Raw genomic sequence first — 15,648 nt, forward strand, 5'->3', positions numbered from 1 at the left:
ACTGAGTTAATTGAACATCAGCAAGGCACTGAAAAACTTTCCTAGTCTAATAACCCAGCACTTGAGAACTGATTGATAATTCTTCTATATATACTTAAGTATTTAAGATGTTAATATTGTAAAATTATAATGTCAAAGAAGTAACTGTGAGTTTTTAGCCCCTAATTCTCTATAGGACGCTAGCCATTTCAGAGACATAGCTACCTTTTGCACAGTTAAACCTATAGAACAGTTCATAATGTTAAATGTGTGATGTAATACTTGGGTATGTGTTTTTTTAGGTTCCAGCATGAGAAGGCTTATCGAATCTGTGCAATGGCATGGCACCCTTCAAAAGGAACTATAGCATATACAGATGTTGAAGGAAATCTGGGGCTCCTTGAAGGGGTTTTGGCAAATGCTGGCACCAAGGTGAGCACCAAACAAATGTTATTACAGGTATTGTAGCCCCTTTTGAAATTTTGTAGCCATCATAGTTCACTATTCCTATAGTTTGCAGCAAGCCACTACAAAGGCTAAAAAGCCTAAAAGGAATGAAAACGGACCACCTGGCAAAAGCCTTAGCCCTGGAAATGACAACGGCAAACTCAGCCCTGTCGACCCTACAAGTTCCTCTTTACCAACATCTAGGGGATCATGCCAAATTTGGGAGAGCTGTCTCAGACTAGTCAAGCGACAGCCTGACATAGCCATGTTTACGGAATCATACCTTATAGATCATGTCCCACCATCACCATCCCTGGGTATGTCTTGTCCCACTAGCAGGACAGACCCAGCAGAGGTGGCGGCACAGTGGTATACAGTCAAGAGGGAGTTGCCCTGGGAGTCCTCAGCATCAACTCTGGACCCCATGAAGCCTTATGGCATCATGTCAAACATGGGCAAGGAAACATCCTGCTGATGACCACGTACCACTCCCCCCTCAGCTGATGAATCAGTGCTCTATTTTGAACACCACTTGGAGGAAGCACTGAGCATGGCATGGGTGCAGAATGTTTTCTCGAGAATATTTTCTGGATGAAGGACTTTAATGTCCAGCACCACAACAGGCCGAGCTGACCAAATCCTGAAGGACAAAACTGCGGCAGGTGGTGACAGAACCGACAAGAGGGAAAAATGTACTTGACGTCATCCTCACCAACCTGCCTGCCACAGATGCATCTACCCATGACTGTATCAGTAGGAGTGACCACCGCACGGTCCTTGCTGAGACCAAGTTCCATCTTTACACTGCGAATAGAGTTCGAATATTTCTAGCAACTCAAGCTATGGGCCATCAGCAGCAGCAGAATTATGCTCAACCACAATCTGTAACCTTGTGGCCTGGCATATCCCCCACTCTACCACTGCTATCAAGCCAGGGGATCAACCCTGAATCAATGAAGAGTGCAGGAGGGCATGCCAGGAGCAGCACCAGGCATACCTAAAAATGATCTGTCAACCTGGTGAAGCTACAATTCAGAAGGACTTGAATGCCAAACAGCAGAAGCAGCAAGTAATAGACAGAGCTAAGTGATTCCACAATCCATGGATCAGATCCAAGCTCTGCATTCCTGCCACACCCAGTCGTGAATGGTGGTGAATGATTAAACAACTCACTGGAGGAGGAGGTTCCACAAAAATCCCCAGCACACTAGTTTAAAAGATAAGGCTGAAGCATTCGCAATAATCTTCAGCCAGAAGTGCCAATTGGGTGATCCATCTTGGCCTCCTCCAGAGGTCCCCAGCATCATAGATGCCAGTCTTCAGCCAATTCAATTCACTCTGTGATATCAAGAGATATCTGAAGGTACTGGATATTGCAAAGGCTATGGGCCCTGACAATATTCTAGCAATAGTACTGAAGATTTGTGATCTAGAACTTGCTGTGCCCCGAGCCAAGCTGTCCCAGTTACAGATACAACACGCATCTACCCGGCAATGTGGAAAATTGCCCAGGTGTGTCTTGTACACAAAAAGCAGGACAAATCCAACTCGACCAGTTACTCTCTACTCTCCATTATCAGCAAAGTGATGGAAGGGGTCATCAACAGTTCTATCAAGCAGCACTTGCTTAGCAATAACTCACTCACTGATGCTCAGCTTGGGTTCCATCAACGCCACTCTGCTCTTGACCTCATTACAGGCTTGGATCAGACATGGGCAAAAGTGCTGAACTCCAGAGGTGAGTTAAGAGTGACTACCCTTGACATCAAGGCAGCATTTGACCAAGTGTGGCATCAAGGAAGCCCTAGCAAAACTGGGGTCAATGGGAATAAGGAAGAAAACTCTCAGCTGGTTGGAGTCACACTTAGCACGAAGGAAGGTTGTTGGAGGCCCATCATCTCAATTCCAGCACATCACTGTAGGAGTTCCTCAGGGTAGTGTCCTAGACCCAACCATCCTCAGCTGCTTTATCACTGACCTTCCTTCCATCATGAGGTCAGAAGCGGTGATGTTCCCTGATTGTACAATGTTCAGCTCCATTCGTGACTCCTGCGTTTGGGCATGGACTGTTTCAGTATCTCTGCAAGATCTGGACAATATCCAGACTTGGGCTGACAAGTGGCAAGTAACATGCGCTCCACGCCAGTGTCAGGCAACGACCATCTCCAGTAAGAGAGAATCTAACCATCGCCCCGTTACGTTCAATGGCATTAACATCGCTGAGTACTCCACTAACAACATCCTAGGGGTACCATTGACCAGAAACTGAGCTGAACTAGCCATATAAATACTGTGGCTACAAGAGAAGATCAGAAGCTCGGAATCTTGCAGTGAGAAACGCACCTCCTGACCACCCAAAGCCTGTCTACCATCTACAAGGCACAAGTCAGAGGTGTGATGGAATACTCTCCACTTGCCTGGATGAGTGCAGTTCCTAAAACGCTCAAGAAGCTTGACACCATCCAAGATAAAGCAGCCTCCTTGATTGGCACCCCATCCACAAACATTCACCCCCTACACCACTGAAGCACAGTGGCAGCAGTGTATATCGTCTACAAGCTGCACTGCAGAAACTCACCAAGGCTCCTTGGACAGCACCTTCCAAACCCACGACCGCTACCATCTTGGAGGGCAAGGGCAGCAGACAGATGGGAACACCACCACCTGGAAGTTCCCCTCCAAGCCACTCACCATCCTGACATATAAAGATATCGCCATTCCTTCACTGTTTCTGGGTCAAAATCCTGGAGCACCCTCCCTCACACACTGTGGGTATACCTACACCACATGGACTGCAGAGGTCCAAGAAGGCAACTCACCACCATCTTTGTGCATGCACAAATTCTGTTGTCTATTGACAAAAGGTTATACAAAGATGCATTTGATTTCAAATTAGTTCTGATCATTCTGGATGTTGAATTTTTATAAAATGTTTTTATTTAGGAATTGGCTTCCCATTCAACTGCTACCACATTTGATGATTTGTTTGATGAAGCGGACAGTGACTTGTTAACAAAAGGCATGAATTTGTCACCTCCATCGCCAATAAGGCAGCCATTGGTGGATGATGATGATGATGGAGAAGATGACAATGTAATGGCTGTAGTCAACCGTTCTAGACATCATCGAGCCATTGAAGATGATAATTCTCATGGTATGGAGTAAGCGATTTTTGTATTTGCAATAAAATCTGTGTGCTGCTGTTCTGAATTTCCACCTGTCAGCTAAATTTGCCTATTTTTATTTTAATTATTTTGTCAAGTGTGATTATTTAACTTTTGTGAAAATAAGGACGTGACCAAGCTGATATGCTATTTATTCTGTTTAAAGAAATTTTGGTCAATTTTATTTTTTTTAAAAATCAGATGTTTCTTTTCAGCAAAAATTCCTTTTAAAGAAGAAAATGAAATCCAGCTCGTTAGACCATTTTTACTGCATAATAGACTATATTCCTCTTAAACTCCACAGTGAGCACCAACATTGTTTGTAGGAGCACATTTTATATTATATATAGTCAGTCTAAAGTCAGATTATTGATGATTAAGATAGGAGACAAGATAAATAGAAGCATAAAATGGTTGCACCAGAGAAGGAGGTCATTCAGCCTGGCAGGTCAGTGCTGGCTCTCCTCACAAGCAATTCACCTAGCTCCACTCCCCACCATTTTTCTGCACCCCTTTTCTATTCAGATAATTATCCAACTCTCTTTGAATTCCTTGATTGAACCTGCCTCCACCACAATCTCAGGCAATGCATTCCAGATCCTAACCTTTTGCTATGTAAAAGTTTTTCCCCTTGTCAATATTGCTTCTTTTGCCAATCATCTTAAATTACTGTCCCCTGGTTATCAATCCTTCCAGAGAGAACAGTTTCTCCCTCTATACTTTGTCCAGCCCCTCATGATTTTGAACACCTCTGGCAAATCTCATCATAGTTTTCTCTTTAAAGAGCTCAAATTTATCCATGTAACTGAAGCTCCTCATCCACGGAACCGTTCTTGCAAATCTTTTCTGTACCCCCTCTAATGCCTTCACATCATTCCAGAAGTGTGGTGTCCAAAGCTGGACACAATACTCCAGTTGAGGCCAAACCAATGTTTTATGCAGATTTATCATAAACTTCTTGTTTTTGAATTCTCTGTCCCTATTGACAAAGCACATAGTCCTGTATATAATAATAAGATAATGACTATAAAATTGCGGCAGTGTATTTATTTACACTGGGTTAAATTTCTTACCTTTCAGCCAAGAAACTTGGTTTTGAAATTCATCTCAGATTGCTGTAATGTGCAACTTTAAAGGGGTTCAGTGATTTCAGTTGAATTCTTGAGGGATGTGTGCCCATTCCATGAATCTGCGAAATGCACGCAAACTATCCTGATGTTTGATGCGATAAGCAATCATTCACAGTATTGCAGTGGAGGGTGAACTCTTTGGACTGGGTGTTCAGAAACATTTTTTAGTTGAATAGTGTTGGCAATTGGCTATGGCCTTGGAGTACTTGATGAAATGTCAAGAGGGAAAATATTGCAATCCCTAGCACAGATATCATTTACCTGAATGAACACAAAAACATTTGATGAAGTGGACGATGACTTGCTAACAAAAGGCATGAATCTGTCACCTCCATTGCCAATAAGACAGTGACTGGTGGATGATGATGAAGAAGTGATCATTCATTTGAAGCCTTATAGCATTTACATTAATTTTGTAACTGCGTTGGGAGAGTGGGACATGATGTTTAAATAATAATTTTGAAGTTTTTATAAATTTGCTTCAGATATTGGATCTCCCACCCATTTTGATAAATTGGATAATGATGGTGATGATGATGACAATGACCAAGCTAGTAGTGCAAAAGCTGCACCAGTATTTGCAGCATACTCTGGACCAGTGCCAACACAGCAGCAAAAGCCTTTTCAGCCTTGTTCCACACCCTCTCACCTCTTGCATCGTTTCATGGTAAGCTCAAGCACCATTGCATTTAGTTTCTTCACGCCCCTGCCTTAGAGATAAAATACACCCGAATGAAACATCACATTTTCTTAAAATTTTCTAAGGGTAATAATTTCAAACAAAAAAGTCTAACACTTGTCTCAAATATTTCATTGCATTGAAGTACTTTAAAATGTGGTGATTATGGAGGTAGCTATTTTATGAATAGCAAGATCCCAGAAAAAGCAATAAAATGAGGGACCAGTTAGCTTGTTTTTGATGGTATTGGTTGAAGGAATAATGCTGATCGAGAAAAAGGGAGAACTGCTTGCTCTTCCTGGAGTAATGCCATGCAATCGATAATGTCTATTGGGATGACTTGTAACATTCTACTGTTCATTACTAAACAACCATTTTAGTTCAGATACTGAGAAATATCAAATATATAGATATCACATTTTCTAATACAGGACTATTCCTTTCAATAGGATCAAAGGCCCATAGTATGGGTGAAAGAGATTATATTTGATTATACACCTTTAGAGATTTAAGAACTAATGTACCACATATTAAGAAACTATTGCAATTCAGCTTTAAACCTCTGATGCAGTTAAAATGTAAAACTGTGGTTATTTAAAGCCTACATTGCTCATCAAATTGTGTATCAAATTAATTTTCTCATAATAAAGCCCACTGTGTTTTTCATCTTGTTGCTGATTTTAAACATTGTTCTTGTTAACTCTAAGCCACAGTATTCCTTCCTTACTGAACAGTTTTATCTGGTTTATCTTTTAGGTGTGGAATTCCACTGGTATTATTCGCTGCTACAGTGATGAACAAGATAATGCTATAGATGTAGAATTCCATGATACCTCAGTACATCATGCAATACACCTGAGTAATGTTCTGAATCACACCATGGCTGACTTATCACAGGAAGCAGTATTACTAGCATGTGCAAAAACTGATGAACTGCCCAGGTAAAGATGCAAGGGAGAGAGATTTTTTAAATATTTGTGATTTAGGTTGTGTTGCACCAATGAATGTGGATGAAGTATTTACAGTCAGTGTTTGCCTGATAGCATTAGCTGAAAACAAAAATCTATTATTTTATTGATGCTATCCAGCATGCAGTCTGTGGGCAAACTCTGGCCCATAAGCTCCTTTCACTTGGCACACACACCTTAATTTCTGTTTGCACACGTGTGCAAAGGGAGTAAGCCTGGTAGGGTACCAATTCTGGTCATGGCCTTTGTGGCACCATGGATTGCTTCTCAAAATAATTCAATTCAGGAACAGGATCAGGAGGTGTGTAAAAGCCAGTATTGTTGAATGAACACCAGTTTGGACGTATACAGTGCCTCTGATGTAGAAATAAACACCCTGAGATGCTTCACAGGAGCGCAAGTAAAATTACACTGAACCAAAGGGGACATTGGGCAGGGTTACTAAAAGGTTGATAAAAACAAAAAACTGCGGATGCTGGAAATCCAAAACAAAAACAGAATTACCTGGAAAAACTCAGCAGGTCTGGCAGCATCGGCGGAGAAGAAAAGAGTTGACGTTTCGAGTCCTCATGACCCTTCAACAGAACTGGGTGAATCCAAGGAGAGGGGTGAAATATAAGCTGGTTTAAGGTGCGTGGTTGTAGGGAAAAGCAAGCAGTGATAGGAGCAGATAATCAAAAGATGTCACAGACAAAAGAGCACAGAGGTGTTGAAGTTGGTGATATTATCTAAACGAATGTGCTAATTAAGAATGGATGGTAGGGCACTCAAGGTACAGCTCTAGTGGGGGTGGGGGGCCTAAAAGATTTAAAAGTAATGGAAATAGGTGCAAAAAGAAAAATCTATATAAATTATTGGAAAAAACAAAAGGAAAGGGGAAGAAACAGAAAGGGGGTGGGGATGGAGGAGGGAGTTCAAGATCTAAAGTTGTTGAATTCAATATTCAGTCCAGAAGGCTGTAGAGTGCCTAGTCGGAAGATGAGGTACTGTTCTTCCAGTTTGCGTTGGGCTTCACTGGAACAGTGCAGTAAGCCAAGGACAGACGTGGGCAAGAGAGCAGGGTGGAGTGTTAAAATGGCAAGCGACAGGGAGGTTTGGGTCATTCTTGCGGACAGACCGCAGGTGTTCTGCAAAGCAGTCGCCCAGTTTACGTTTGGTCTCTCCAATGTAGAGGAGACCGCATTGGGAGCAACGAATGCAGTAGACTAAGTTGGGGGAAATGCAAGTGAACTGCTGCTTCACTTGAAAGGAGTGTTTGGGCCCTTGGACGGTGAGGAGAGAGGAAGTGAAGGGGCAGGTGTTGCATCTTTTGCATGGGCATGGGAAGGTGCCATAGGTGGGGGTTGAGGAGTAGGGGGTGATGGAGGAGTGGACCAGGGTGTCCCGGAGGGTGAAGGGAAGATGTGTTTGGTGGTAGCATCCTGCTGGAAATAGCGGAGGATGATCCTTTGAATGCGGAGGCTGTTGGGGTGATAAGTGAGGACAAGGGGGACCCTATTATGTTTCTGGGAGGAAGGAGAAAGTGTGAGGGCGGATGTGTGGGAGATGGGCCGGACACGGTTGAGGGCCCTGTCAACGTTTGAGGGTCCCCCTTGTTCCAGTGAAGCCCAACGCAAACTGGAGGAATAGCACCTCATCTTCCGGCTAGGCACTTTACAGCCTTCCAGACTGAATATTGAATTCAACAACTTTAGATCATGAACTCCCTCCTCCATCCACACCCCCTTTCTGTTTCTTCCCCCTTCCTTTTGTTTTTTCCAATAATTTATATAGATTTTTCTTTTCGCACCTATTTCCATTACTTTTCAATCTTTTATGCCCCCCACCCCCACTAGAGCTGTACCTTGAGTGCCCTACCATCCATTCTTAATTAGCACATTCGTTTAGATAATATCACCAACTTCAACACCTCTGTGTTCTTTTGTCTGTTACATCTTTTGATTATCTGCTCCTATCACTGCTTGCTTTTCCCTACAACCACACCATCCCCCACCACTTCTCCCCCCCCCCCCCAACCACCTTAAACCAGCTTGTATTTCACCCCTCTCCTTGGATTCACCCAGTTCTGTTGAAGTGTTGAAGGGTCATGAGGACTCGAAACGTCAACTCTTTTCTTCTCCGCCGATGCTGCCAGACCTGCTGAGTTTTTCTAGGTAATTCTGTTTTTGTTACTAAAAGGTTGTGCTAAAGAGTGGGTTTTAAGGATGGTTGTGGAGGAATCCGGAGAGTTAGGGTCTAGGTGGCTCAAGGCACAGCCACCGACGACTGAGTGCAGGGACGGGAAAGCTTAAGAGGTGAGAGTTGGAGAAATGAAGACATTAGGAGGGTGGCTGGAGAGCTTGAGGAAGTTAGAATCATTAAATGATTGCAGCGCTAAAGGAGGCCACTTGACCCCTCATGTCTGTGCCAGCTCTTTGCAAGACCAAACCAGCTAGCCCCATCTGCCTGCTCTTTCCACTTAGCTGGAATAAAAATAGAAAATGCTGGAAATACGCAGCACATCAGTCAGCATCTCTACGAAGAAAAGAGAAGTCATGACCTTTTGGTTTGTATGTGTCATCAGCAGTGCTTACAGGGCAGAATAATGTTTGCGCTTATGTTAGACTTTGAGAATAATTACTGTTGAAGACTTGACACTTACTGAAATTTGCATTGTGTCACTGGATCCTGGATAATCTGTTTGAACTGGAAAATCTGAACATGTTCTGCTGACTGAGTTGGAAACTGTCCATTAATTACTGAATGGTAAAGGCCTCTTCCGCACAAAATATCTGGCTGGATCTGATTAAGCCTTTCCTATGCCGGGTTCTGAATCCAAATATGACTGGTACACTTTGGAAAGTCTTTGTTGCAGCACAATGGGGAAGCATGGATGCTGATGGAACCAATGGAAGTACTAAATTTGTACCAATCTGTATTTCACCAGAGAGGCCGTAATTCATGTGTGATCCTGGACAGGAAGTGTAAGCAGGCTATTCAACTGTAATAGGTATCGTAGATGAACTCAAATTTTATCCTGACACGCTGTCTGCTGACGTCCCTTGGCGACAGGGCTTGTTGGATGGTGATTAGGAGCTTAATTCCTGAACAGTGATCCCTTCTCTGTAGCAAGGGAAACTAAGGCCTTTTGTCATGCTAGGAATTTTCATTTATATTGTGCCTTTTTCTCTGACATGCAAGAGAGTTTCTTTGAAGTGCTGTGATATGGGCAGACAGGTCAACCAATTTGCACATAACAAGGCCCTACATATGTCAAATGAATGGTTGAGCAGATAATTTGCTTTGGTGGTGTAGATTTAGAGAGAAATGTTAGTCAATGCACCAGGAAAGCTCCTACTGTTCAAATAGTGTCATGGTTTCCTTAATGTCAACCTCTCTTATTTAAAAGACAATCCCTTTGACAATGAAATATTTCCTCGGGGTCAACCTATTTTATTTTCTTAAATCATAGTCGCTCTTGAAATCAAAAAGGTTATCTAAGGAGGAAAATGCTCCCAACTGAACTAAGTCACAAGTTACTTCCGTGCACTGGAAGAACAGTAAAATTGGCAAAGGGATTGAACCAGGAATCTTTTTTGGCATGCATGGTTCAGCCATTTGCTATCCTAACCTGCTGAACTATTGGGGAAACCCAAACTTTTCTTGTTCATCCCGATCCATTCAGCTCATCCATGCCAAACCCATATGTCATCTTTCAAGTCCAGCATAAGAAGCGATCAGTAATGCACCCTTCAAAAAGTAAGTTATTGTGTATATTCAGACACTTTGCTTTTCTATCTGTCTATCAGCACACTCCAGTGTATTCACTTCAACTCCAGGGATACAAACAAAGAATGGATGGTGGATATGCCAGATAATGAAAACATTGAAGCCATTTGTCTCGGTCAGGGCTGGGCTGCCGTTTCGACAAGTGCTCAGATTGTTCGCATCTTCAGCATTGGTGGTGTACAAAAGGAGCTCTTCAGCCTAATGGGGCCTGTGGTCTCTATGTCAGGACACGGAGAACAGCTATTGATTTCTTATCACCAAGGTAATTCATTTAAAATTATTTCTGAATTGCCACACTTTTTTAGTTGTTGACAGTTTTGGGATTATTGCTGAGGAATGGATCACTTTTAGTTCTGGCCAAGCACATCAGCAAATAGTCTCAAGTCTGGCACAGAGCAGCAAAATGTAGAATAACGCAACAATATGCCTTGGTCTTGTGGCAGTTTCAAATCATTTCCATATTTCAGTTTTCCACACCAGTCATCTATAATTAGAAGTCAATTTGTGCTGAGCTATAGGAAGTTTTATGGTTTAGATTCTCTTCCACTCCAAACCAGCTGCCATCAATGTGATGTCGTTTTAGGGCATTGTAGGGAACCGCTCCACAAAGATGCATCAAAGTTACAAAATGGAAACAGACCTACATCAACAGTCAAACAGAATCAACACGGTTTTACAAAAGAGGAATCTTGTTTGAAAAAGTTATTAGAGTTCTTTGAGGATAGAACAAGAGTGGATTAAGTGGAACTAGCAGATGTAGTGTTTGGATTTCCAAAAGGCATTCGATAAGATCCTACATAAAAGGTTACTGCATAAGATGTTCAGAATAATATATTAGCTCATGGCCTTGAGGATAATATATTATCTGATTCTGAGGTGCCTTGTCAGGGTAGATTCTGAGAGGATGTTTCCCCTTGTTGGGGAATCTAGAACTAGGGGCACAGTTTCAGAATAAGAGACCTCCCATTTAAGACTAAGTTGAGGAGGAATTTCTTTTCTCAGAGGGTTCTGAATCTTTGGAATTCTCTACCCCAGAGAGCTTCGATGGTTTGGTCAGTGAATATATTCAGGGCTGAGATAGACAGATTTTTGATCTAGATGGGTGTCAGGGGTTATGGGGAAAAGGTAAGAAAGTAGAGCAGAAGCCAAGATCCGATCAGGTTTGATCTTACTGAATGGTGGAAGCCCAGTAAGCCACATGACCTACTCCTGCTCTTTATGTTCTTGTGTAACATGTGCGGGAAAGACATAAGTGTTTAACTCTGCTTTTAAGTAAGTTATTCAGTATGTCTGCAGATATTCCCAAGTGGTACATTTGACTAAGTTGCACCTGATGTGCAAGACGATCTTGACGCCTTTGAGGATTTTTGAAAAGTCAAGATTTAGTAGTTGAGCATAAAAAGCTGTTTTCTTCACAAGACAAGTTTCCAGCAATACTAGGTTGAAAAGTAGAGGGAGTAATAACTTCAGTGGAAATGTTTGCAGTTGCTTCCCCTCTCAGGACGCTTAAGGCTCTTTCTGTAAATAAGACATGAACCAAAGTCCTGAATGTTTATTAATAAAAAAAGCTTGCATTTATACAGTGTTTTCATGATCACCAGGCAACTCGAAGCGCTTTACAAAGAATGATGTGCATTTTGAAGTGTAGTTGCTGTTGTATTGTAGGAACAATGTCAACACTAGCCAATCATTAATGTTTTGCATGATAATTCTATTCTTCCTTTTTCCTCACTACTTTCCTGAATACTTGTATTTCAACTGGCCAAGCCCTGTTCTCAGTTTTTGTCCTTTTATATCCACAAAGTTGTTTTTAAAATCAGTTTTAAGTGATGCCTGTCAAATGGCTCCAAATCATGACTGGTGCTATGTGCAATCTATTGCCAATTGCTATTTGAGATAGCTGAATGTGGTCAGAAGTTGTGAAGAGCTGGGAAGTTCTGCATCAGAAACACTGCAATTTACAGGCCAACAGTTTTGATATTGATATGTTTCAATCTCTGGCTTTTTGTCCCATTCGTCATTATTGCAAACGCTAATTCATTATTTGAAAGTAAATTGTTCTGAAGAAAACATCACAATTCTTGCCAATTATGTTTCTTTTGTATGTCTGCTAAGTCAAAAACTAGATGGTGGACTGAAAAGAGCTCAAATACAGATATTTGTTTTGTGGCTGATGAAAATTCACTGGAAACATTGCTGCCCCCTAACGCACAGAAGTAAATAGGAAAATGTTACTTTTGTTGTAAAAGACAGAACTTTCCTAATTATTTTCATTTATATTTTATAAATGTTGAATGGCAAATTTAAAACCAAACACTTTAATATTCCAAAAACAGGCAGGCAGCAGCTTTAATATATGTGTTAACATGTATGATGTGTATATTCACTATCTTAAAAATTTTAAGAGCACACTCCCAATTTTTTTAGGTGCATGTATCCTTCTGATAATTCTAAGTTTTCTGCCAAATTCAAAATATCTAGCCATTTTAATTGAGCAACTGCATTAAAATGACAAAATAGCCCCTTTTAAGCATAATTTGAAATACGCAGTAAGCTGAAATGAGCAGTTTAGTCATTGTCAAACAATACTCCATTTCCAGCCTCCCTTTCCTCTCGAGTTCCTGAATGTGTTGTTGACTTGCAAATTCTGATTCGTTGCTCCCAAGCCCCCTTGTTTCAATTCCTTCAGTCATATTTTGACCTTGCCAAAGCACTAAAAATGCCCTAATCAAAGCCACAACTACATTCTCTAACTTGACAGTGCTGCATATTTTATTGGAAAAACCAAAGACTATTGTCTTCAGCCCCCAACACATCAATAACTTCATTGTTGACTTCATTCTTCCATGCCTTCATCCTTATCTATTGCTTTAACACTCATCAATGTCTTGTCACCTCCAGGCTTGACTATTCCAATGCTCTCCTGTCTAGCCTCCTATCTCTCACCCTCTATTAACTTCAACATTTTGTTAGGCACACAGTCCCACTCGCCCATTAAATTGCACTTGCTGGCTTGCATTGGTTCCTGGTCCTCTGAAGTCTCAGGATTTAAAATTAGCATCCTCATTTTTTAATCCCTCTGTGGCTTCTTCCCTCCCCCTTTGGAGGGTGGGGGAGGAAGATGGTGGCATGGGAAGGAGATGGTGGCAATGTGGTAATGCCACTAGACCAGTAATCCAGAGGCATAAGCTGATGCTCTGGGGACATGGGTTCAAATCGAACAACAGCAGCTGTAGCATTTAAATTCAGTTCATAAATCTGGAATAGAAAACTAGCCTCAGTAATGGTAGCCATGAAACTCATCGATTGTCATAAAAACCCATCTGGTTCATTACTGTCCTGTAGGGAAGGAAATCTGCTATCCTACTTGGTCTGACCCACATATGACTCCAGACCCACAGCAATGTGGCTGACTCTTAAATGCCCTCTGAAATGGCCTAGTGAGCCACTCAGTTCAAGTGTTATTAGGGATGGGCAACAAATGCTAGCCTTGCCAGCGACGCTCACATTTCATGAAATAATTTTTTTAAAAACCTGTAACCTCCTTCAGTTTTACAACCCCAATCACACCCAAACTCTCTGATTTCAGCCTCTTATACATCTCCTCTTTGCCCTTGCATTGTTGGCTCTGTTTTTAACAGCCCAGGCAGAATCCCCTTCCTAAACTCCTCTGCATTTTTAGCTCCATCTCCTTTAAGACCCCCTTCTGAGCTTTTGCTCACATCATCTTTGGCTTGGCTTCTATTTTTTACTAACACTTCTGTGAAGTACTTGGGGTGTTTTTCTATATTAAAGGTACTATATAAGTGTAAGTTGTTGAATTCACAAGAATATACTGCAATTCTGTTCCTTCCATGTGTAAATGAAAACTGCCCCCTAGTGGATGTTTAAAATCCCTGCAGTTTTAGTGACCCAAGAAGGAAGTCTCAGATTTATATAGAGATAAGAACAAAAAAACTGCGGATGCTGGAAATCCAAAACAAAAACAGAATTACCTGGAAAAACTCAGCAGGTCTGGCAGCATCGGCGGAGAAGAAAAGAGTTGACGTTTCGAGTCCTCATGACCCTTCGACAGAACTTGCGTTCGAGTCGAACGCAAGTTCTGTCGAAGGGTCATGAGGACTCGAAACGTCAACTCTTTTCTTCTCCGCCGATGCTGCCAGACCTGCTGAGTTTTTCCAGGTAATTCTGTTTTTGTCTCAGATTTATATGTTGCTTTTCACAACTACCAAACGTACCAAAGTGCTTTAAAGCCAATTAAATACTTTTGTCCAATTAACCAAATAATAAATTTATTTGTATTAATCCCTTTTGAAGGGCCAGAATTGTTTTGAATAAGATTTTAACCTTTTGAAACTTTTAACTTATTCCTGGCAAAGAAACGTTAACAATTCAGTAGTTGATTGATGGAGGTAGTTGACATTTACCCATTCCCGCCATGTGGTACAATTGCTCAGTTGTTATCCTGTAATTCTCTACCATGGAAAGTTGATTTGAAAACCAGCTACATCTCAACTAGGACATTCGGTATATATTCATTCATTTTACTTTTGGGGGACTAATAAAAGGGTCTCTTGTCATTAACTATCTTGGATAAAGTTTGCTTTCTCTCTTCAGGCACTGGGTTTGATGGAGATCAATGTCTGGGAGTACAACTAATGGAATTAGGAAGAAGGAAAAAACAGGTTCTGCAAGGCGTACCCCTTCCTCTTAACAAGAAGTCTTACCTGATGTGGCAGGGTTTCTCTGCTGAAGGTGATTTTAATATCTATCCTCAAAGTTCCAATTACTGCAGGACCTAGCATGTAGACTATGAAGGAGAAAGAATATAGTTCCCAACCTGGAATAACCTATTCCTAACCTAATGGCATACTCTGTGCATATATTCTAAATGCATTCAAATATGTTCAGAATGTACTGATGAACACAATATGTTATACTAATGGAGAGAGAAAGGAACTGAGAAAAGACTCAATGTCCACAACAAGTTACTGAGTATTTAATGGGCAAAGAAAGATTAACTTTTTGAATAAGATCCTTCATTAAAACTGTTAAAGGGTTATTTTTAAAGTCCAAGCCTATCTTTATTGGATGGATATCAGCCTGTGGTGCATTTATAATATTTTTGCTTTAAATTCATGTTTTAAAAAAAATCCATTTGCAATTAGCAGTTAATTTACTTTGGCTTGATTCTTAAAAGATGGTCATATACTTTTAACTTTAGTTTTCTGAACATTGGATAAAGGTCTGTTCTTTTGCTATATTGGGCCCTTGTTTTACTGCAGCAAGTATAGTTATTTTTTTTCTTCAATGTATAATAAATGTTCTGGCAAAAGGACTGGACTTTAAGTTTAAACATCGCAATCAGTATACCTGTGTTGATGCTCCATCTTGATTGCCTTTGTATTATAGTTAATGCCATTGTGAAATAGCATTTGTAACTTGTCTTTAATCCGTTAAAAATCCCAAAACAATGCTACTCTCACTAAATATGTGTAACGATTGGAGCTTTG

At 41.1% G+C, this 15,648-nt stretch overlaps 1 protein-coding gene across 4 annotated transcripts in view; it reads left to right on the forward strand.

The window, feature by feature from the left end:
• The window catches only part of wdhd1 (WD repeat and HMG-box DNA binding protein 1), a 73,977-nt gene that overhangs the window by 25,189 nt on the left and 33,140 nt on the right, over positions 1 to 15,648 (forward strand). For all 4 annotated transcript variants that reach the window (XM_041214286.1, XM_041214288.1, XM_041214287.1 and 1 more), the window contains 6 exons: positions 282 to 411; positions 3,370 to 3,580; positions 5,206 to 5,387; positions 6,156 to 6,340; positions 10,156 to 10,397; positions 14,753 to 14,890. In XM_041214286.1, the coding sequence (XP_041070220.1) occupies positions 282 to 411; positions 3,370 to 3,580; positions 5,206 to 5,387; positions 6,156 to 6,340; positions 10,156 to 10,397; positions 14,753 to 14,890 (1,088 nt within the window). The remainder of the gene's footprint in view (positions 1 to 281; positions 412 to 3,369; positions 3,581 to 5,205; positions 5,388 to 6,155; positions 6,341 to 10,155; positions 10,398 to 14,752; positions 14,891 to 15,648) is intronic.

This window comes from Carcharodon carcharias, chromosome 20 (assembly GCF_017639515.1).
Source record: "Carcharodon carcharias isolate sCarCar2 chromosome 20, sCarCar2.pri, whole genome shotgun sequence".
Taxonomy (NCBI): domain Eukaryota; kingdom Metazoa; phylum Chordata; class Chondrichthyes; order Lamniformes; family Lamnidae; genus Carcharodon; species Carcharodon carcharias.